Below are 25121 nucleotides of genomic sequence, written 5' to 3'. Positions count from 1 at the left end.
TTAGCTTCAAAATGCATAGCACGTATTTCGCAATTTAATGTAAAAAGTAAAAAAAAAATATACGTGTTATTTTTAAATAATAATTAACTTGCAAAAAAACATAACAATTATACTTCCGTTTTTACCAAGACTACAACATCCGGAGCGACAACAGCAACTTTTTGGTTTCATTTATCAGAGCTGGGCTTATGGAGAGAACTAGTAAGTTTCGATTTACATCACAAACATATTCTTTACATATGACTCGGATTCTTTTTTTGCTCCTCGGCGTCTCTTTTATAAACACAGCTAATGGTTGGTGCTGATGTGGCTCATGCATGTGTAGCCAACCTCCTGTCAATCATAGTTCATGTTGTGTTTCCAAAGAAAAAATCTGTTTACTCTTGTTTCAAATGTTAGATCGCGCTTATTCAAAAGTAATCAGAAGTGCAGCCCTTTGTGTCACTATAAATCTGGACAAGTATATATTCTAACACTTATTACTCACACTAATATATACTTTTGCCCTTTAAAGCTTTCTATTCATTGTATATAAGACACTATTACTTAATTGCTCTTTTCCTGTGTGTTTCCTGAGTGTTTCTTGAGAGTCTTATCTTATCTCATTTTGTGGTGCTAGCATAATCCTACTTATCATTCATTTAGTTTGTATATGTTTCAACCATTGTATCCCAAATGCTACAGATCATGTTAATTAATTCTCACTAAATCAAGGAGGACACAAACGTTTGAACAGCATTGGGTAAATCCATTTTATTTCTAATTACTAAAGTGAACCAAATCTGTTGTTTGTGTTTTCCTATTGCCCTCTCCCTGTAGATGTGCCCCCGGCGGGCCCCTTGGACCTGCCTTTGTCTCTGCTGGAGATGGGCTGCTCGGGACGCTTTGAGCTCATCACACACCCCACACCGGGACAACCTTTGCCTCCGCTCACCACGGTCAGCGGCTGCAATTTGCTGCGTCACTATATGATCTACAGTATCTGACCATATGCACATTCATTTAATATACTCTGTGTTCAAAACTTCAATAGCTTCCTCATGGACTGCCCCCTACATGTCTGAGTCTAGAGAAAGAAGTTGAGAAACAGTTTTTACGGGACCCCGGCTGGCTGCCCATTCACGACACAGACTTCTGTTTTCAAAAATTTCTCAAGTATGTCCCTTTTTAGATAATATACTTTTTTGTTTTGAGTGTGCAACAACTGTTTAATATGTTGTTTAACAGATACATAGTTGTGTATCATAAACATTACTATTATTAATGCATTACGCCTTCGAAGCTTATTCTCTTTTTATTGTTTCTTTATTTTATAAGGGTAACAAAGAGGGAGGTAAATGTGGACTCTCTCCTGACCTGCTCCCCCGCTCCTCTTCACTCCGGTCTGTCCGTGGTCCGAGACCCAACCACTGGGCTGCTCCTGGACTTCAATGAAGTAATGCGCAAAATCACACAATTACACAATTACAGAAACAGAAATTGATGAACATTTAGATCTACATTGAAACACTCATTTATGCTTTTGAAGCTACACATATGCAAATGTAACATGCATTTCAGTAACACTTTAGAACAGTGGTGTCCAAAGTGCGGCCCGGGAGCCAAATGCGGGCCTCAGACCAATTGTTGGTGGCTCTCAGCCTTCTTGCAGAATGGGTACACATCATCCGAAATGGTTCTTTTTATTTGAAATGTAGTAATTCTACACAATTCAAATCTAACAACTAACAATTTATTGTGAGACAGAGCTGGCATGAAGGTTTTAAGCATAACTAAAGGTATGGGACACAATTTAAACCTCTGCTAGTCGAAGGTTTCTCAGCACTAACCACTGATCTATGGCCCTTCACCCTGTGTATGCTTCAATATGCGGACACCCCTGCTTTAGAAGGTCGACAAACTATTAGGCATAATTCATTATTCATAAAACACTTACAAAGCATTCCTTGTCATTTTTTATTTGTTTATGTCTTTCTAAGCACACAATTCTTGAATAACATATTTGTTTAGACCATGAATATATATATATAGACCCTACTATCTCCTAACTCTCACCATTCCTGACTTTAACCTTAAACAGACATAGGGATTGTGTGCTGTGAGACTCTATAAACAACAAATTATATATTTACCGCTGCTTTACAAATGCTTAATCATGTTTGTTTTGACCTTTCAATATATAGCTTCAAGTATGTAATAACAAGGTAACAGTTAGCTCCAAAGCATCCAATGTATGTTATATTTTATCTTATAGGTGTTACTTGAAAACACGGGCCTCTCTGCAAAGAACTCCCTCTCCTTCCAACGCCAGCCCGGTCCTCTGTCCGAAAGCCTTCGTGGGAGCACCACGAGTTACCCATTCCTCCCTGGTGAGACTTATCTAAAGCCTGTGCCCTCTTCACAAATGCATGTAATTCCTTTTCAAACTGAGATGTAAACAGGCAGACATGTCCCAAATGAAACATAATGTAAGTTAATTAATCATGATGTTTTGCCTTTGGCGCACAGGAGGGATGGAGGAGCTCACTTTGGACCAGATTAAAAAGAAGTCTGACTTGGAGGAGGATGTAGACTTTGAAAATGGTATTTAAAAGAGATTAAAATGTTGTCAATGTCCCTCATCTTTAGCAGTAAGTGACAGATTTTTTCTTTTATTCGTGATGACAGAACTACTCAGAGTTGCCCCTGGGCTCAAAACTGGGATGGACTTCACAGACAAAGGTTTGACTTTGATTGGAAGAATAGATATTAGTATTACCGTCTTGATTCTCTCACATAAGTTCACATGTTATTTGTAATTACATTCTATTTATTTCTAATTTCCTTTATTTGCTCTTCTTTTTTTCAAGTTTTAGAAGCATTTTTTTAGTTTGTTTGGATATTGCTTTTTCACTCTATTACTATGACCAAGCAATTTCTCTTGTGGATCACACAAGTCTCTCTAAGTCTGAACTATGGTAAACTAAAGTCTTGAATATATTACTGTGTTACAATGCAGTGTATCACAGTGTTTTCCTCCATGGTAAGATCAACATGCTTATAGCACATTAAGTTAATTTAATCTCTAACTCTGTGTGATAGATGCCAAAGTAGCAAAGCCAGAGGTCAACCTCATGTCTCTGTTGACCTCATATGACGGCATTTCTGAGTTCCACCGAAACGTCGAGGAGAAAGAGGAAGTTAAAGAAACGAAAGAAGCCCCAACGTTACCAAGAACAAACAGCCTCGAAGACCTGGGCATCAAGGTGATAAGACACTCTTTTAATTAGAACAAAAGGTCTTAGATTTTATTCTTTCTTGTCAAATCATTGCGTATAGAGAATGATGGCTTACAAACTTGTAGCTCTAACTTACAATTGATCCAAAGATTATGAACTAATTCATTATTGCATCACATGTTTTGACCCAACACTTCTGTGTCTCGAGCAGACGTTACCTGAAAGACATCACGAATTACACATTTTTGCTGTTAGGCTTTTCACATAGATTTATGAAAGTGTTATTGTTTTGTTAATGAAATTATGTCAGCCTAGTCGATTGACAGCACTAGTAAGGAGCCAGATCTGGACCAAGCAGCTTTGTCTTTTGATGGCGAAGTATTGTCCGAACATATCATACTTGTGACCATTAGAGTGATGTGTTTCAGATTTGTTAAATGATTACTCAACTACTTTTTGTCACATCGGAAAATTCTGTTAATTTGCTTTCAGGACGCTGTCTCACAAAAGAGTAAAGAGGAAAAATCTAAACCACAGGAAAAGCCAGAGGAGAAAAAGAAGTGGGCTATTCCTGTCAATATCAGCTCTCCCTGTGATGACTTCTACAAGCGCATTCCCAACCCAGCTTTTAAGGTAAATGAACACAGTACTGTACACTGAAACTGCTTGAATTTTTTGTGAACAAGCTTATTTGACTAATTTGATCATACTCTGCATTGTCTTTCGTCTGCAGTGGCCGTTTGAGTTGGACGTTTTTCAGAAACAGGCCATTCTCCGAATCGAGGCTCACGAATCGGTGTTTGTAGCCGCTCACACTTCGGCCGGAAAAACTGTGGTCGCTGAATACGCCATCGCTCTGTCACAGAAACACATGACCAGGTAACCGACCGCATTAATCAACAGCATCCGTAGTCCTCAAATTAATATTCCTTAAACCGTTTGCAGAACGATCTACACGTCACCCATCAAGGCCTTGTCCAATCAGAAGTTCAGAGATTTTAAAACGACATTTGGAGATGTGGGGCTTCTCACGGGCGACGTCCAGCTCAGCCCCGAATCGTCCTGTCTCATCATGACCACGGAGATCCTCAGGTAAAATGTTACAGTATTTTAATGCCATACAGGATTTAAAGGGATATTTCAGGATTTTTGACATAGAGCCTCATTTCCTAGTGTGAGTGTGGTGTAGTGGTGCTAGGCTAGTGCTAGGCTAGTGCATGTCTATGGTAACTAGTAGCCTGTATTAAAGTCAGTCTGACCCAAGCACAGTGCACCTGAGGCAGATCACTTATAACACCAGACTACTGATGTCTGTGTTGACATAATAATTTTTGAAATATAACCATTTTGCATTTAAAATAACTTGTATTTGAGCTGCATCAGGTTCCTGGTTGTAGCTATGCAGCGGTGGAGTGATCTGCTAGGTTACCGGATCTACAGTAGTTTGTTTACCTGCGGCCGGTTTTACTACACGTGGAATTGACAAAGGAGCTTTCTACAAATCAGATATGGCAACATTTGGAGGACGACCCTATGATTTTGAAGAGATTTTTAATGCAGGCTACTAGTTACCATAGACATGCGCTAGCCTAGCACTAGCCTAGCACCAGCCTAGCACCACTAAACTCTTCAAATGTAAGGGCTACATGAATTAAAATATATATATCTCCAGAAATCAACAACACTCTGGTTAACTAGGAATGAGGCCCTATGCCAAAAATCCTAAAATATCCCTTTAACTTGGGAGTTTTAAACTGAAAGGACCACAATTATTACTCAAGAAAGTATCAATATTGCTGTGGTGATCCAGATACAATGGATGAAATAATTGAAGAAATCCCATTATACAGTATATAGACATATTCTCTTTGTTTCAGGTCTATGCTGTACAATGGTTCAGAGGTGATCAGGGACTTGGAGTGGGTCATATTTGATGAAGTTCACTACATCAACGACGCTGAGGTTTGGTTCAGCTGCTTTAAACATTCACTTTTTCGAATGTTGTCCTGTTTTTATTCTATTTGTGTTTTCTTCAGAGAGGCGTAGTGTGGGAGGAGGTGTTGATCATGCTTCCCGACCACGTCAGTATCATTCTGCTCAGCGCCACGGTCCCAAACGCACTCGAGTTCAGTGAGTGGATCGGGTAAGAGCATCGGCCTAGTTATTGTACATGTCTGTGTGGTTTCAAAGGTTTCAAAAAAGGTTTACTTCGAGCGAGAGGTGAAAGGTCTTCAAGTAAATCCAGATGACGACTTAAACAACCTTTATTACTTGTTTATTATGCAGCAAACTCTATGAAAGTTATATGAGTGCTACTGCCCGGAATCAATCCTCAAAAATGTGACCAGTGACCAAGTTTTTAGATAATTCAAGATTTAGTAAACTGGGCACATCTGGGCACTTTTACAGCCTTACTATACTAAAACTACTTACAAGTTGGAGTTTGTTTTCCCTTTCCTTTCCTTTTTAGTCGTATAAAGAAGAGGCACATTTACGTGATCAGCACATTAAAGCGGCCGGTGCCTCTGGAGCATCATCTATACACAGGAAACAGCACCAAAACCCAGAAGGAGCTCTTTCTTCTGTTGGACGCCACAGGGAACTTCCTCACGAAAGGGTAGGAGTCAGTGTTTTGATATGTGTTTTTATTCTCAAGGCTATATTTGCAGTGAACATTGTGGTATTTAAATGGTTATTTAAATAGGTGTGTGGATTGCCGTGTCTTGTTAAAACTGAAGAACTAGTTTCTGTCTGGCTCTAGATATTATGCAGCGACTGATGCAAAGAAGGAGCGCACCAGCAAACACGCGCAGTCGTTCGGCACCAAAGGAACAAACCATAGCACAACAGCCAGTCAGGTAACGTGTTAATGTTTGGACAATGTCACAGCAAACTCTTCATGTTATCCTCCTTTCCCGTTCCAGGACCGTGCGGTGTGGCTGACACTGCTGCACTTCCTGTCCCAGCGGCAGCAGACGCCCGTCGTGGCCTTCACTTTCTCCAGGACGCGCTGTGACGACAACGCTCGGTCCCTGGACTCCATGGACCTCACCACGTCCATCGAGAAGGCAGAAATCCACTCGTTTTTCCAGAAAAGTCTGAGCCGACTGCGAGGAGGAGACAGACAGCTGCCCCAGGTTAGTTCAGAGACAGCCCAATTCATTCTTGTTAAGATGATACTTTCTGGAATGAATCAAGAAAAGTCAATCAAATCAAATGGAGCCTGGTCGTTGTCTCTCAAGCATTTCTTATTTGGTTCAGATTTTGGTGATGAGGGACCTGTTGAAGAGGGGCGTCGCGGTGCACCACAGCGGGATCCTGCCCATTCTGAAGGAGGTCATTGAAATGCTGTTCTCCAGAGGCCTCGTGAAGGTGAGACACACGGCACCAGTTTGTAGAGATTAGACATTACACAGAAACATTTAAGGAAGTACAACACCAAAACACACAAATCAAAGACCTTTGTTTAGTTGGAACTTATTGTTCTGACTTGTCAATAAAGAAAATATATATAGGAAGTACAACACCAATGCTGCTCACTATTGCCCTCTGCTGGTCTCATTTTTTAATCATGAAATGAGTAAAGTGTAATTGGCTCGACACACGGAGGCGACAAACTACAGCTACTGGCGGAACTCATCACCTCCAAGGTGAAAACCAAGACACAGGACAGACGGCAGTGACACATCGCACTGTGAGCTTTGAAAGCAGAGGGTAATTTACATGGTGTGGAGATGAAGGACATTATTACATATCATGGATGATTGTTTTGAATTGACGACAAATATTGATTCATGATGAACTGGATAAGTTTAGTTTTCTAACAGGTCTATTAAAATATATACAAAATTTTACCATCTCAGATCGTCGTTTTTTCAATGACAAAAGTTGAACATTTTTTATCTATCGCGCTGCAAGCCTGTGTGTGCGCACTATGTGGATGAAATTCCACATAGTCACGCTAGTTCTACTGGAAATTAATTAAAAAGGAGTGATGTTGAGGCCACTTCGTGTGTTGAGGCCACTCACTCTGAACACATTCTGACAGTTTTGTACATTTACCAAGTGTTTGCTCACATGCAAAACAAGTAGTACGTGCAAAAGTGCATCAGCAGCAGAGTCATTTCTGCATTTTTACACACACGCAGGCTCTCATTTGGAGCCCTATTTTTGTAATGCAGGATATTTCAAATGGCAAATTAGGTACAACATGCCCACAAAATACAATTTTATTTTGCTGCTTGCACTTAACTATTTAGCACCCGCCTTGATAAATGACCCCATAGTGTGTTCATTATGGCACCATTGGTTTGTGAGCATGCCATCCGCTTAAAATTCAATTAAATTTTAAATTACATTTCCTGTTTCCCACTACCTGCAGAGGGCACTGCAGACCAATTATAAATCCTGACCAAAAGAGTAATCACTCACAAACTTGCCATGAAACATCAAATGTAAAGTATCAATACTTAGGTGCTCAAACGAACTATAAATGATGTGTCTACTTAATGTTTTGCCCCTTTCTATCACATAAGGTTTTCAGACGTCGAATAACACGCTTTGTTGCTTTAGGTAATGGACCAAGATTGCTTTTAAAAGCTGCTTTTTTATTGAAGCCTGGATAAGAAGCTTATCCCCCTAAGTCTCGTGAAGTAATTTGCTTTTCCATGTCTCCTGCTCCGTCAGTCGAGTCACACTGACTTTACAGGTTTTCAACACAGTTTGTTGGTGTCTGCAGGTGCTGTTTGCCACTGAGACGTTTGCGATGGGGGTGAACATGCCCGCCAGGACCGTGGTGTTCGACAGCATCAGGAAACACGACGGGACGGGCTTCAGAAACCTGCTCCCCGGTGCTGCTCTGCCTCCTCGCACACTTTCATCTGACATTCATTAGGCTCTTTTATCTCAGGGATTCAAACACAGGATCCGACAAAAGTAAAAAGATGACAATTTAGACAACCGCGATAAACAACAAAAACCTGAACGACAGTGACAGGGAAGAGACGTGGAGACACTTGGGCTTGTCAGGCGTCTGAGCAGATTTTAATAAGAAAATATATACACAAAAATAAAAGGGGAAAAGGAACAGAATCATCTACACTGCCGGACCAAAAGAATGGGCTGACTTTATCTTTGATTACAGCAGGCATTTGCAGTGGCTTTGTTTTAATAAGCAATATCAAAAGATCCTGTGTTGCCACCGCAGATCATAATAGTTCAATCCAGGTGTTTGATCAGGTAGTGAACATCATTTTCATCAACATTTGTCTTATCCTCTTGTTATCTTTAAATCTTTCCCAGTTAAGCCTAATATTTTCCTCCCCAACATTTTTCTTTTAAAGTCGAGAGTTGTTTTTTCTTACTACATTTAAATCTGTTTATTACTCGGGTTAATTGACTTGAAAGCATAAAATCAAAGGTAACACGTGTTTGATTGAAACGCCCTCTTCTCAATAATAAAGGAGAACTTCACCCGTATACAGTCCCATGTTATACTCCCTTGAATTGATCCTGTTTTTCTGTTATTGAGCTGAACAGGTTTCTAACAACAGAGCAGCATTTTATGATTTGTGTCTTTTGCTTCACGATTCAGGAGAGTACATTCAGATGGCCGGCCGTGCAGGAAGGCGAGGCCTGGACGCCACAGGGACCGTCATCCTTCTGTGCAAGTCAGGCGTTCACGAAATGTCCGACCTCCACGCCATGATGCTGGTTAGAGCCTATATTATGTTCTCTCCTTGCCAAACACAATATTATGACTTTTTTTTTACCTTCAAAAATGTGTTCCATTGAATTCTCTCGAGCAAAGTCTGGCAAGCCGCATATCTCGCATTCAATTATACAGTCGAGTGGGTTATTTCGGCTTGCTCCGCTTTGTGGAGATAAGCAGGGAGCTCTTAAGCAGAAAGAAATTCATTTTTATCTGAATCGAAGCGTCTAATGTGGAAGTATTTAGGCCAAATAGAAAACTGATTGTGTTTTTGAAAAGAATCTGCTCTTTAGATTTAAAACATATACTATATAAACTTATGCCATTTAAAAAAAAGTTAGTAGAGTTTGGGATCATGTTTTTAATTAAAAGCTATGTTTCCTGTGACCACCGTGGAACAACTTTTGTAAGTGGTGAGCCGGCAAGCTACTTTTACAAATCAAAAACGTGGGAGAGCCATTTATGTTTCAAAGACATTTGTGTAAAATTTGTGTAGAATCAGTTGCCAAGATGCGATTTCAAAGAAAATTACTTGAGTTTTGTCTGTATACTCTACTATATTGACCTGGATGTTTGCGTATTGTGTTCAGCATTTTCAGAACAAATAGAAAATGCATCTAAAATGTGAGTCAGTCAAGTGTATGTTGAAATGTAGAAAGTGCTGAGGGGCTGAAGAGCTACTGGTTGGAGATCCCTGCCCTATAGTCCAAATGCTTTTATGTGAAGTAGCCACCACAGAATAGGTGACACATTCCTATATTTTGTTGGAATGCCCTTAGCATTAGCGTTCACACTCCTAAAAATGTATGGATTTGTTGCCGACGTGTAAACAAGCAGCAACTTCCCTCTCTCTTGACACAGCTGCATTTTTTTGGATTTTGTGAACATGCATTTGTGGTTTCTATGTTCCACATTGTCTTACTGTATGCCTTTGTACATTTGCGGGTTTTTGGGGGGATCGGTGGATTTTTTGTACTGCAGAGAGTCCATAATAAAAAAAAGTAAACTGCTGTTTACTTTTAAAAAGCTGCTTTCTTCATTACCATTATGGACTCTTATCAGTTAAACCCATCTGAGAAACATGTAGGGGGGAGAAATACTTAATTTTGACATTTTTACGCTCGTCCCCTTACAGCGAGATCACCGGAGAACCATCAGACATAGCAAACTAGCAAAGTATTCTTGGTCCGATTAGGAGTCTAAAAGAGTGAAAGCTGCTCAAAATAAGATTAATAATCTCAAGTCGGGTAATTCAATCCCATGCTTGATATTTAGTTTTTGTAGTGACTGATGTTTTGATAAGCCTCTGCCATGTCATTTCTTGTATCTTGCCCCCATCGAGCACATCCCAAAGATCTTGCGGCCAATCCATGTGTGAAAACTATGTCTCACGCTCCCTGCTCCGCTCTTTCACAATGTGAGCCTGATAAATCCTGGCCAAACTAAGCGGGTTCTACCCAACCTTTTAACGTTTATTAATGTTTACTCCACTCTCCTCTGCATTGGACCAAAAAGCACTGACTGTGTTGAGACCGTAATGACCAAATGAATCTTGTTGGCTGCTGTGTCTCAGGGGAAGCCGACGATGCTGCAGTCCCAGTTCAGACTGACCTACACCATGATCCTGAACCTGCTGCGAGTGGAGGCGCTCAGAGTCACCGACATGATGAGGAGGAGCTTCTCTGAGAACCACCGGGACACACAGGTCACAAACATGGGGCATAGAATTACCTCCCTAGATACTGTTAACCATAATGTCTTCACAGTTCTTAAGGGCTTGGCCTGTAATTTGTGCTTTTTATGTAGACAATGTAGTTTGCAGATTGAAGATTAAGTTAGGCTCCTCCAGGTCCCCTTTCAGTTGCACTTTTTATATAGGAAAGCTTTTAAGTGTTAATCTGGTGTAGTTTTATTGTGTTTTTAAAAGTGGCATTAGATTATTAGATTTTTGATAACCATGTATTGTATGCTGCTGTTTGTCCCGGCAATATTTGGAAGCAAAAGAGAATTCAAATACCCCAGCGAGTCTGGACATTTCTTAATGTGGAAGGCCGACGTTTCATGGTTAACCATATAAATCTCCAGGACCATAGGTGGTAACTGTTTATTTATCTACCGGGATGTCTGAAGGTTGCAGTTTCAGAGAAGTTTGCTTTTTAATTTCAGACTATAGATGGTATAATCTATACACACACACTGTTCAATTCAGCTTTATTGTCAATTCTACTACATGTAAATGCAGAGAATCGAAGTTTGTTTTTTCTCTCAATCCATTGATGATAAAAGACTTTAGACGGCAGAGTTATATCAAATACATTTACTGTACACAATAGATGTGAAGGGAAGAGTTCAGCTTCCTGGCAGCCTTGTGAATGAAACGGAAAAAGTCTGCACAACTGCGTACTTAGCTCCCAATTTTAATTTAATTCCACACCAAAACTGAGAAGTGCCCTTCAACAGACATGACTCAGACCTTTTTTCATTGCCTGCCATTGTTGGCTTTTTTTTGCTCCAGCACACTGCTTTAAAAGGGATATTGTGCTACATAGTCTGGTGGATGAAGCCATCCAGTCAGTTGGACCAGTCACTGATCGAGACTCCACAGTCGTCTCCCTGAGGCAGGATGGAAGCGGCTGTGAAATGGTGTGGTTTCTCCCTCAGAGAGAACCCGTCGCTCTGCCACAGGCACGGCGGACGAATGGGCTCTGTCCAGATCATTTTTGAGCAGAAACAAAACAGTCACAGTACATAGAGAAGCGCGGAGTTCACCTTGATATCCACAGGCCGTAGGGACAGGAATCTTGTGAAGATTAGCCGCTGGTCTGGCTCAAATATCTCCTCTGTTTACTAGCACTTAGTTGTATTTGATGAGATCAGCAACAGCCTACGACTGTATTGCTTTGTAATTTATCAGCAGCATGTTTATAGATAATAAATAACATCTAAAATTGAGAGTATTTAAACTGTATACAGTGGCGACGGTGGCGCAGTTGGTAGTGTGGGTCACATGGTGATTGGAAGGTCATGGATTTGAATCCCAGCTCCCGCAAATGCTCACTATCGTTGTGTCCTTGGGCAAAACACTTCACCCACCTTGCCTCCAGTGTCTGCGTACATTGGTGTATGAATGAGAGGGTGAATGGATGACAGGTTCTTTTCCTACAAAGCGCTTTGGGCCTGATAAAGGTAGAAAAGTGCTATATAAGTTGAGACCATTTACCATTTACACCAAGTAACCTCCAGTAAATAAACATTGGTCTTTCTAAGTACAACCAAATCAAAATTGGGAATATAAATGGTTTGTGCCAGCTATAGATAGAACTCAGCAGGTATAAACTGAATTAAATCAAGAGTAGATTAATTTTACACAAAGTACAAAAACAAAGCTGAATTTAAGTCAAATGAAGTCAAACTCTTGTCTTCCTGGTTTCCTTTAGGCCAGTGAGCGGCGCGTCACTGAGCTGAAGCAGACCTTGTCCTCTCTGCCTCCGCTGGACACCGAGGGGCAGCTGACCGACCTCCTGCCCTATTACCACACGGTGACTGAGATCAGGGCCACTACGGAGACTGTGCAGGTACAAAAAGCATAAAACCTTAAGATACATACAGGAATGGATGATCTGCCTGTTGCTAACACGGCGTTTGTTTACTACAGAAGGCCGTCCTGGAGTCAGTGAACGGACTCAAAGCTCTGTCCGTCGGTCGAGTCGTGGTCGCCAACAACAGGCAACACCTAAACGCTCTGGGAGTCATACTACAGGTACCCTATTCACCACCAAAAACACGTACAATAGGTTCCCCTCTAGGGCTCGGACTCTCCTGAAACACAGACTCTGAATCTTTGTGGGACTTTACTGATTAAACAAACATCATCTAAATACATTAATATATGGGTTCCCAAACTGTGGTATGCCTCAGGGGGTACACAAAGAAATTATGGAAGAAAAAATATGTTAAAACCACTGTACGGGAAGCACGCTTATACAGGCCTTCTAATTATACAGGCCTTCTAATTCAGATGTGGATGAGCATGTTCTGGAGACTTTTCCTCTCATTCTGATAAGAGGAGCGAGGGGAAGGAGAAGGAAAAGGGAACACATTGCCCTCCTCTGCTGCTAAACCCGTGGCCTTGTATCTGTCACATACATTTATGAATTGATGCGCGACGGCACGTGCAAAATTGTTATGTCCTGCGTGTAAATTTTCTTTGCATTAATGCGTTAATTAAGTTAAATCGGCGCATTAGAATCTGTAGCTACCAGTGGTTTGACAGTAGCTACTGAGGGAGAAGCAGAGGGGGCGGGGCCAGAGTGCAGAGTCCAAACCAGAGTCAGCTTTACTCACTCACATTAACAGCCACGTTTTTAAAATAATAAAAATTTACATTTTCATTTGATATTTTTCTATTTAATTAGACCAGCATATTCTAATGTGGAAAACTTGCTTGAGTTCACTGGAATAAAGGATGAAATGGACATGTTATTATTAGAGGTGGGACTCGATTAAAACATTTTAATCAAGTCAATTACAGGTCTGTAATGAATGAATCGCAATTAAGCGCATTTTAATCAAAAACAACCAATAACAACATTTTTTTGCACCTAAATTATTCTATAATTAGATAGAAACGAAGAAAGAAATGAATTCAACAACAAATGTGTTTCTTATTGTTTATCTGTATAGTTATTCAAGTAACAGAAGAAAAGTGCATTTGTACCTATTTACCTTTTAAGTGTTTTAGGAACTCTGATCACTTATGTAACTTGTAGAGTTCATTAAACGGTAATAATAATGCCACATTTATATGAAAGTAAAAAATAAATAAAGGCAATATGATGGCCATTAAACAGCACATTTAAGTGTTTAAAGAAATCAAAGTGCCATTTCTTATACTGACAAAGGTTAGGGTTATTTTGGCTCAGAGTGGAGCGTTTGTTTGAGACTGAACGCTATGACGCTAACATTAGCATCGAGGACGTCTGTGTTTGTCCAACATGTTTTGCATTGAGATGGTATTTTAGACTTGAGTAATTACAGTGGAAGGACAACTCTTTTTTTCACAACTTGCACACAGCAGTACAGCTGTCTATCGTCCCATCAGGATGTTTTTTGGAGAGTCTTCATCCATTGCTGTTGTGGGCGGATGTGCGTCAGATATACGGGCTTACCAGAAACACGCAAATAGAAAGGTTCCGGCTCGGGAGCTCCAGGTTGGGGGGGGGATCGGGGGAAATACGATTATTGTGTAAAAAAAAAAATTAAGTTAAAGTACCACCCCTAGTTATTATATGAGCAACGTATATTCACATTGTTTTCAGTCACGTAAAAGTAGGGGGTCCGCAACTGGGCACCCACAGCTTCAGGGGTGCACGGCTCCAAAAAGTTTGGAACCCACTGCATTAATACATATTGTAGCGCAGGGAGGATATTGGACCCCTGATAGTACCTACGCAGCTAAAGGGCTAACCACTCTGCCACTGTGCATCACTGTTAAACATACACGACCTGCAAGGCCCTCTGGTGGAATTTACTGCTACAAAAAAATCCAATTCATAAACCAAACTCTTGACTGAAGTTTAGCACATAACATATTCATTTTATAAACAGCAATCAGTAGTTTACAACTTTTTAAATTAGGCAAAACATGATAGTGGACATAAGCCAATAAAAGACAATGTCAGCCGAAATGCCATAAAAAAAAATCCAGGGAGAGCGCTTTAGTGAGTGTTTTTTTGTGTCCACGATCAGCCTTTTGCAGCTGGTGCTAAGTTCCGAGTCACCTCCGTAGCGTCTGCACATCACTCTCTTCACTTCACTCAAGTGTTTTCTTTCTCTCGCTGCTGTGACAGGTCTCCAGTGACTCAGTGAATCGCACCTTCACGGCTCTGATCATCTGCGAGAAAGGCAACGAGGAGGGAGGCGGCGGAAACAACAGCGACGCCTTCCCTCATCTGTTCAACACCGCGCTGTTCATCCCCGAAGGTTAGACGAGGACTAAATACACTTGCAGTACATTAAGGGCAAGGGCTTGATAACAGAATAGATGTTAATTATAATAAATATTCGCGGCTAATTAAACTAAACTAACAAACTTGATGACCTCTCCAGCTACGACCTACACAACTGATGTTTAAGGAATAGGCCACCATTTTTACATACTGACATATGTTCTTACCTGAGCTTAGACGAGTTCATTTGTACCTGTCTGGTCTTCACGCCTGCCCTCAGTCACGTAAACACAGCACAGACGGCGTTAGCATTTAGCCTCTCCTCCTCTCCTCTATAGCTCCAAACGAGGTGAAGATAGCATCTACCAAGCTCTTCCACGTTTTCCCTATTTAAATATGGTCACGTGAAGTGCTACACGATACACAAAATTAAAAAATGTGGATTTTCTAAGCGGATAAAAAGGGGACCTATATTGTGAGGCGTAATAATACGAGGAGTAGTTCGACATCCGTGCGGTAAAGTGAAGATATTACTGCGCGGATATCTCAGTATGAAAAAACGGACGGATGTTGAACGGACCTTGTGTTTCTCTGGTTAACCTCTTAACCAGGCACATTTTCTCCAGTTCGGTTTTACCCAAATCTAAAAATACAGTATATAGGCCAGTGTAATGCCTCATTTGAAAGCTAAGACCTACAAAACTGATGTTTACTGATTTTTTTCCTCACATTGTTGCTGTGTTGTCACTTTTTTCATGTCCTTTTTCAACTAATTTTGCCACAGTTTCTGTCACATCTTTGTTGCTTTTTTATTGATCTTTTGTCCCTTTTTTGTTGCGTTTTCATCCTCGTTTTTGTCACTATTTTGATGCTTTTTTGAAGACAACAATCTGGAGACAATGTGCTCAGTTCAGGCGGAGGTAAGAGGTTAATCCGTCCGTCAATTATGGCCTTCAGAACTCAACCGACTCAACTGCACATCTTTGTAAAGGATAGTCTGACTGGCCAGGCTAGATATTCTTCACAATGTTAAAGGTTGAACCAGAGTTTGGTCTCATGTGCCTGGCGACTGTACAATTTTCAACACATGTGCACTGAAATGTGTCACTGCCCACTTTACAACCTGGTGGCACTTCACATCTTTGGCCATGTCTAGAAATGTCCAGTTATTTGTGATTATTATTTTGTTGTTTAATCACATCATTAAATAGAAATAGAGGGGACTAGACTAGACCACGGTTGGCTTTTACTCTAGTCTTTTATCATCCCTAGAGATTCACATTTTGTCTTTTCAGTTTCTTTGAATAGTTGCAGAGATGTTCGAGTATATAGTAGATATTCAACATTGAGTGTGTTTCCTCAGGGCCCTGCAGCCACACGGTGCAGAAACTGAAGCTTCAGGACATTTCTGCGATCACAGTCAAAACTCTCAAAGTGATTCCCGACAGGATCATCGACAACTACAACAAGAGACAGCAGCCCAGATTCAGGTGAAATAATCTCACTGTGGAGAAATGCTGGGTATGTTTTTAACAATAAACTTTAGAGATAATATCGTGTTTTCAAAGACAAGATACCAGTAACTTTTTAAAAAGGAATGTGGGAGTTTAAGCTCATCAGATCACATAACTTTAAATCAGACAGATTGTGATTACTGCAGAATGATTCAGACTCACGAAATAACCTTGTAGGTTGTATAAAATTAAGGCAATTCAATGGATAGTTGAGAAACAGTTTTCAATGTCGGTGGGCTACTTTTGTGAAAGTCTGAAGTCACGCATTTCAAGATTTTATGCAACAATAAGGTAACTCAGATGTTTCACTGTCTGCTAGTTTTACTGACTCTGCTATTGCACAGGGACCTATATTGCCTCATCAAGTGCAGAAATACAAAAGTATTCTTCGTTTTTTGCCATATAGCTCTGAAAGATCTGTTATGAGTCCATTTATTACCGGTACATGTTTAATTTATGGAGCCTTATATAAATATGACCCATTGCAATTCACAGAAACAAGGGTGACCTGCATGTTCCTTAAAGGTACTTTCTAATTTACAGATATTGTTCAGTGGTTAAATCAAAATGCTTTTGCTGGAATAAAAATGATACAAGGAGGAACTCATTTGAAGTCATAGTGTAGACTTTTTCATTTTCACTTAGCCAAGGGAACAGAGTTTGGACAAAGGTGACATAGCAACATAAAACCTGGAATGATCCACAATGTGCTTTCAAACCGAGAGACCCGATGGTTTTGATTTGCAGATATTGTGCTTGCCAACAAAGCTAATATTGCTCTCTCCGCGTTTCAGGAGCGACCCTCCCGGGCAGGCCATCTCCACGGCGACCCAGGAGCTGCTGCGATTGGCTGAGGCGAACCCCGGGGGCGTGGCGTCGCTGGACCCGGTGAACGACCTGCAGCTGAAGAGCGTGGAGGTGGTGGAAGGCAACATGAGGCTCCGGCTGCTGCGGGACGCTCTGAGGGAGTTCAACTGCATCCACTCGCCCACATTCGCCGAACAGGTGAGGGACAGTCAAGTTAAAATTAACATCTACAGTATGTTCTTCACAGGTTTAAATTACGGCTACATTTTGTTTTTGCAAGTTGATTTAAACCTGTGCGGAAAGTACGTAACTATACAACTAAATGGAGACTGAGCCAAAACTGTACTGTTTGGGACTTAACCTTCTTTATAGTCAATCAAGTCTAAATCCGGACAAATCTTTACTAAACCAAAACATGGTGCTAGACCAGTGGTAAATAGTGAGTGCAATTTGGGAAATATGTGCTGTAGCTTTTTTTGAGAATGTTACACCTACTTTACCATTTGAAATTGCCTTTAACAAAGTATTGGGGTTCTAAATCTGGTTTATAAATGAGATAATGCTGCCTGGGCAAAAAACGCTGAATGACCCCCATAGTATAAACCTACAGGACATATGTGGCGGCAGCGTTTAGGGCTTGTACTTTACAGTGGGTATTGTAAAGCACGAGCGCTCCATACAAATTACATTCACACCTGGCAGGGGGCGTCCAGACCAATTGGGTGGGTCATCCATTACAGCTAGCAGGTCCGGGTTTGATTCCCTTCTGGACGGGGCCTTTCTGTCTGGAGTTTGCGCTGGATAGTTCGGTTTCCCCTACCACTGAAGCATGTATAATGGGTAAATCCTCCAGCCAGGTGAATCTGACCATCAGCCTGACTCCACATCTGAATATGGGAGATGGGTTCAGCCGCTGCCCGCTGCTCCTTACAGGTGTCGAGGTGTTAGAGAATTAACAATGGTGTTCGAGGATAGCTGAAAAATAGGCAGCTGTCTGGATGTGTTATACAGGAGAAGTTTATGTACCATCGGTTGTTATAATGTCAAATAAATAACCTTAATGGTGCTTTCCAGTAGACTAGGAACAGCGATTTTTCCAACCTCTGTTAACATTGAAAAACTGGAACAACTCGTACTTACTCAGGGATCATCAGAGGTGTCTTGAGTTCAGAACAAGTCGAATTGTGACATAATAAAAGGTGAGCTATGTGTCTGAAGGATAAAACTTTAACTGGAACGCTACATCAGTGAAGTTTTGTAACTGGTCACAACCTAGAGCCCTCTATATTTCCTTCGCTTACAGTTATAGCATTGACCCTGTTGTTTATAAACAGTATGAGTTAATTTAGCTGGAAACATTCTGAGTGGGAAGTGGGAACTAACCGGCCTCTCAGTTGCCTGAAGCACAACATAAAGCTGGATCAAACCAGAATTTACCCACAATCAGACTAGGATTAACCCACGACTAGAGCAGCAAGTATAGAATAATTTAGTCATTCATGTCTCCGTGTTACAGCTGTGGATCCCTGACGCCAGTGCATGTGGCAATCCTCTGCTGTCAAACTCCTTCCAAAGCCTGTGTTGGGCTCGTGCATGTTTGTTATGTCTCCTGCCTTTCGACCTGTCGGCTCGGTGGAACTTTGATGCAAAATTTGATCTGCTTTAATTGCCCTCACAGCGTCAGTGTCTGGTTATGAGCATTATGTAACCAAAAACAAGTGTCTCACATGGTTATATACATCGAATGTTTCAAGGCTCCTGACCTATTTTACTGCACAGTATCAGACCTCATCTATTCTGTAACATTGTCCTGTTATGTCCTGAGAAGGATTATAAACAGGCTCTACGGTGAATCTGAGGTCAATATCTCAAATTCAATGATCAGAGACAGTTTCATAACATCTTTTGTGATTTATTTCACAGTTTGCTCGGGTCAAAGAGAGGATGAGCGTCCAGGAGGAGCTGGATAAACTACTGTTCTTGATTTCTGATCAGTCTCTGACGCTGCTGCCCGAATATCACCAAAGAATTAAGGTCTGATGCAAAACCCACACTGTACTGCATCATTGTTAGACACTGATTGACCTGCTACTGTCACTATCACTGTTTCAAAGCTTCTTGTTTAGTAGCACACTTAACCACAACACAAAGAACACACATAAATGGTCGTTTTGTTTGTTTCTCTTTTGCTCTGGTGCCGTAGGTGCTGCAGTCTCTCCAGTACATTGACAGTAGCGGAGCGGTGCAGCTGAAGGGCCGCGTGGCGTGTCAGATCAGCAGTCACGAGCTGCTCCTCACCGAGTTGCTGTTCGAAAACTCCCTGAGCCCTCTGGCCCCCGAGGAGAGCGCCGCCCTGCTGTCCTGCCTGGTGTTCACGCAGAACACGCAGGTGGAGCCGCATCTCACCAACACGCTCAAAGAGGTAAGGGCACGGCGGCAGAAACGAGGGGGTTAACAATGGCTGTCCTGGAAAATGCTCTGCAAGTCTTAACGCCTCGTGTTCATACTGTACCGCCTCGTCCCGCTGCTGACTCACTCTTTGTCTTACAGTGTCGTAGATTTGACGAGAGACATGTCCCCCCGAAGCAAAAACACAAAGGACACAGCACTGGACTCTTACTCACTCGCTAATCCACTTCTGCATCTTTGTACAACACTTCACTACTGTTCCTTTGTGCTGTTATCTTCTGACAAAACGCTTCTTACACTCAGGAATTAGTAGTGAATTCTCAGTATTAACACAAAGAAATTATCTGCGGTTGCTGCAGTTGGTCTGGTCTGCGTTCCTGCAAGACTATGTGCCCAAAGAATTAGATCAGGGACGGGCATGTTCCAAGATGAAAATGCCAGGATTCACTGGGCTCACATGTGAATGAGCGTTTCAGGTAGCATGAGATATCAATTTCACACATGGATCTCCCATAGAGTCCAGATCTTAACCCCATGGGGCGACAGTGGCGCAGTTGGTAGAGCGGCTCGTCTCATGATCGGAAAGTTGTGGGTTTGAAGCCCATTTCCTGAAGGTGCACACTAGGGTTGCATCCTTGGGCAAGACACTTCACCCTCCTTGCATCTAGTGTCTGAGTACATTGGTGAATGAATGGGAGTGTAAATGGGTGACTGGAAAAGCCCTATATAAGTTGAGTCCATTTACCATTTTACCATTGAGAATGTTTCAGATGTGGTGGAGAAGACTTTGCACAGTGCTCACACTCTCCCATCATAAGTAGAGATCTTGGTAAAAATTGAATGCAAACAATGCTACAGCAAATGTGTGCTGTAATCATTTCTAAAGGTCAAAACACTAAACTAAATATTTAGGACCTTATTTTTTTTGGCAACTTTTCTTTTGGTTTGCCTGTGGTTTGTTGGTCCGGTGAAGTTGGAGGTCCCAATGCAAGCTGTAAAATCCTCTTACATCTCCGTATGTGTTTGTGTTTTAGGGCATTGAGCGCGTGTTAGCCGTGGCCAAGCGAATCGGGGATCTGCAGGTGGATTGTGAGATACCTCAGACCGCTGAAGAATTCGTGGGACAGTTCAAGTTTGGGCTGACGGAGGTGGTCTACTGCTGGGCCCGGGGCATGGTGAGTGTCAACAAGCCGGGAGTAAGGATGATTAGGAAGACTTTATCTTTATAGACCTAACTCTGATTATGGGTCAGAGAAAAACATTACACTATAAATCAAAATGTATATAAAAGCATCGAAGGAATTTCTTGGGCCAACATTATTCATAAATATATTGTAATTTTGTGGCTTTTTCTGAAAGAACAGAACAGTTGGAAATGGGGAAGAGACCAGAGTGTGGTGTGAATTTATCTCATGTGGCAGCCCCTTGGCCAGAGGTTCTACAAAACTCACACCAAGTAAAAAAAACTATATGAAATTATCTCTAATGGCTGACAGAAATGGAAGCCAGAAAGTGCATACTCATAAAAGCCTTAAACAATGGGCTAATTAATTTTGTGTCTAACTGCACACCCGAAAAGATAGATCACACCGTTATTGTGAAACAAAGTGGCTTTGAACGGACTTGCACTCTACTGGACTTGACCCTGGACTAAAATTTTAATGCATTTATTTTATGCTGGTGTTTTAACCCTCACTGTCTATTTTAGTTTCTTATAGAGCCAGGGTTGGGATATGGGTGCATTTACTTTCCTTTTGTTCATATTTTATTGTGTTGTTTATGTACATAATAGATATAAAAAATCTCTAATAGAGCAAAGTTTAGAGCTGAAGTGGTGAAGCAGTCTGTATGCCGCAGTATAAGAACCATTGACCCAGGCCATACTCTTTTATAGATGATGAATCATTATCAATTCCCTGTACCGCTTGCTTGTTTTGTATATCTGCCCTTGTCCCTTTAAGTGCACTTTTAGCATTTTCCCGCCAACATAAATTTTTTCGTAATACTTTACCCGATGCAATTCTCCAGCCGTTTGCAGAGATCGCGCAGCTGACGGACGTGCAGGAGGGGACCGTGGTGCGCTGTATCCAGAGGCTGGACGAGGTGCTGAAGGAGGTGCGGCAGGCGGCTCGGATCGTGGGAGACTCCGTCCTGGGCAGTAAAATGGAGCGCGCCTCTCTGGCCATCCGGCGGGACATAGTCTTCACCGCCTCCCTCTACACCCACTGAGCGAGGTGTGAGTGCGCTGCCAAACACGGAGGAGGTTTTCCACGTGAGATGCAACAATGTGCCTACAATGATCATGTTTACATTTAAGTGTGAGAAAAATGGACTATGGGACTTTAGGTTTTTAGCAGAAAGAACAAGGAACACAGGACATGAAATCTGGATTGTAATTTATTGTACAGAAATAAACGGTGACAAATAACAATCATGCTTCTTATTTCTCCAATTTTGGCAAAGATGTGTCGCTCTAGAGTCTTGAGTAGAGACTGTTTTATGCCTTTGTGAAAGAGTAGTGGCTCTAAGTCAAGCTCCTCCCAGGTTACCAAGTTCCTTACCCTTTCGATATGAGATTTTCATTCAGTTTGCATATGAAACTCCTTATACAGGGTTACAGCAATACCCCGTGGCATTAAAAGGTGTTAAATTAATTATGCCCACAAAGATACCAAAAGGCCTCAGAAGTCATTTTAAAAAGCATTGAATTGGACTCAAACTGGCATCAAATCCAAATATTAAATTTCTTAGAGAAATTGTGTTTTTATTTTTTTCCCTAGAGACAGAACCCACAGCAATGACACTGCTGAACTATTTCGACATCATACATTTGACCCAAATCACACAAAAATTGGTCTAAAAGTAATTCAGCAGCAGTTCTCACTGAAACACTCTTGCTCAAAAGTTGCCTATTGTGTCCAATTCAGTTTTGAATATCAAAGTTTTCCCTCAGTACCCTAACCTGGCAAGAACCAGATTGATATTACAGTGCCAATAACATTTGCAATGGCATCAATCTGGGACTGCGCCGGCTTGAATCGTTCGGGGGGAGGTCGCACATTTGGAGCAGCATTTGTTGATGATTGGATCAAGAACTCCGCAAATCCACACAATGTTGATGGATTCTCGTGTGTTTGTAAACTCACAATTACTGCGAGAATTCAGCTTACTGGTGTAGCGGGGTCGGCCCTTCACTTTGCACGACCACCAGCTAGTTGAACTCTCTGCGTTGTGTCATAGATGGAGCCGTACACAGGGGTTTGCTGATGAGGGGGGGGCTTTACTGTGTGAAACAAAACACAAACATCCAGTACAGCCTCTCCACTACTGCGTCTGCTCCCCTCCGTCCTCCTCATCGCAACTCACATAAATACAAATTACAATATACAATACACAATACACAATAATATACAATATACAATTTACAATTCTTTACATAGTGACCGTATAGTATTACATTTCCATTTTAATCCATAAATTCCCCATCAAATGACATTTTTTAGATTTCTGATAAAAAATAGATTTGAGAAAAAATAAATAAATACATTCAAGAAACAAAAATAAATAAATAAATAAAATAAACATTGCCACATACCTGTGAAACAAAACACAAACATCCAGTACAGCCTCTCCACTACTGCGTCTGCTGAACAGAGAAAACGCCGCACGCGCATGAGCAACGGTCGCTTCAGTTGATAAGTAACGTTTTTTTTTAGAGAGATGTACTAAACATAAAAAAAAAACTCTGATTCACACATTAACTGGCAGGAAAACGTGCCAAAATACCTTTCCAACAAAGATCTAATCTATTTTTAACATAAATATAATTTTTAGTGACATTTCTTATATTAACTGATTAATAGAAACTCCGGCGGCTCACCTCCCCTCCGTCCTCCTCATCGCAACTGAGGAGACGAGCGCAAAGGGACCGGAAGTAGCACGCGCTGCCGCTATCAAAATAAAAGTCTAGATTGGAAAACCTATGTACATTTTACAAAATAAAACCACAAAGGAAACAGAAAAGACAGACCAAGATTTTAACGAAATTGACAGACACTAAGACCACACGGGCTACATTCACCCCTCCAAGATTTCGGCAAAATCCATCCCACACTGGACGACTAGATACTGAGCAAGGATATGAAAAAGCTCTAAGCTTTAACTTCAGCTTGGGAGCTACCTACTTTATAGGTTTGGAGAAAACAAAAGGCTGATCAGGCCTTAGTCCCTCCTAGATCGATATGATGCCTCTTACACCATACAAAACCTTGCTACCACTACACATAGAGGGTTACAGAGTGTCTTTAAAAAAACAAACTTGGCCTGCTTAAAATAAAATCAAAAGTGATTGAGATCTTTTGGTGAATGAATTAGCCAAGTCTCTATAACCAAAAGGCTTCTAAACCATAGTTTCAATTAAGCGGTTGACCTTTTTAGTGACCCTACCCACCCGAGTAGTGACTACTTGTTCCCCGTGAGCAGCTGGACTAATCCTAGTCAGTATTTCAGGTCTGTCTCTGTCAGGTTCTGAGTCAGCATCTTGTAGGTCCCACTGAGGTTCATTGTCAGGAGCCAACTGAATGTAGGGTGAGTATGAGTCATTTTCTATAACCAGCCTGTCCAAATCAACCTGGTCTGGGATAAGTTCATTTGGAAACTGCTCGCAATCTGCCTCTAGAAAGCTATGGCTTGACAGGTCAGAATGAGACATAATATCACTTTGGTCCAGTTGACTACAAGACCTCTCTGAACCACCCATTATCCAGGAGTTAGTCCGGTCCATACTGCTCTCAACATCCAAAGAATCGGGTGTGTACAAATCCTCTTCAGCATCACATGTGTCTACTACTGGCAGAAAACTAATGTCCAAAAGTAAGTTCCTGTGCACAACTTTTGTTGCACCTTCCAGATCCTCCAGTTTGTAAGTATGGTTCTGTGGGTTCCTGTCCTTTATCGTGTACACTGTTGGGCTCCATTTGTCTGCCAGCTTTTTCTTTCCTCTCTCGCCCTTGTTTGCGATGAGCACACGGTCTCCAATGTTTAAATGAGTCCCTTTAGCTCTTTTGTTATAGCCCTCTGCCTGTTTGTCTTGTTCTTTGATGCTGTGTTTTTGAGCAATCCTGGTGGCTTCGTGAAGATGTGACATGAGCATTTTGACATAACTTTTGTGATCGACCACGACAGGATCATTCAGCACTTGTTTGAACATGACATCAACGGGAAGCCTTGGGATCCTTCCAAACATTAACTGAAAAGGTGCATATCCGGTGGTTTCATGCACTGTTGAATTGTAAGCAAATGTCAAAGTTTGTACTTGCTGAGGCCACTTTTCCTTTTGTTTCAGGGGCAGGGAGCGGAGCATGTTTCCAAGCGTACGGTTAAATCTCTCTGTTCCACCGTTTCCCATGGGATGATATGCTGTGGTGTGAGATTTGGAGACGCCAGACAGTTTGAGGAGCTCAGCAATGAGTTCACTTTCAAAATTTGCTCCCTGATCTGAGTGTATGCGTTCAGG

General features: G+C 41.4%; 1 protein-coding gene across 1 annotated transcript; it reads left to right on the top strand.

The window, feature by feature from the left end:
• Positions 1-142: 142 nt before the first annotated feature.
• skic2 (SKI2 subunit of superkiller complex) lies at positions 143-22015 on the top strand. The gene is made up of 29 exons (XM_079571104.1): positions 143-201; positions 820-938; positions 1034-1155; positions 1318-1435; positions 2255-2369; positions 2509-2583; positions 2668-2721; positions 3082-3245; positions 3711-3851; positions 3952-4097; positions 4164-4310; positions 5096-5180; positions 5255-5361; positions 5689-5835; positions 5980-6076; positions 6143-6355; positions 6480-6590; positions 7957-8068; positions 8812-8930; positions 10502-10633; positions 12366-12503; positions 12584-12688; positions 14778-14910; positions 16240-16366; positions 17185-17395; positions 19121-19231; positions 19401-19619; positions 20641-20781; positions 21635-22015. Exons 1-29 carry the CDS (start codon positions 189-191, stop codon positions 21833-21835), a joined length of 3723 nt encoding a protein of 1240 aa, XP_079427230.1. The 5' UTR covers positions 143-188; the 3' UTR covers positions 21836-22015.
• Positions 22016-25121: the final 3106 nt, after the last annotated feature.

Source organism: Gobius niger (genome assembly GCF_951799975.1).
Source record: "Gobius niger genome assembly, chromosome: 14".
NCBI classification, from domain to species: domain Eukaryota; kingdom Metazoa; phylum Chordata; class Actinopteri; order Gobiiformes; family Gobiidae; genus Gobius; species Gobius niger.
Note: the sequence above shows the minus strand (reverse complement) of the source record. Positions and strands in the feature narration are given on the sequence as shown.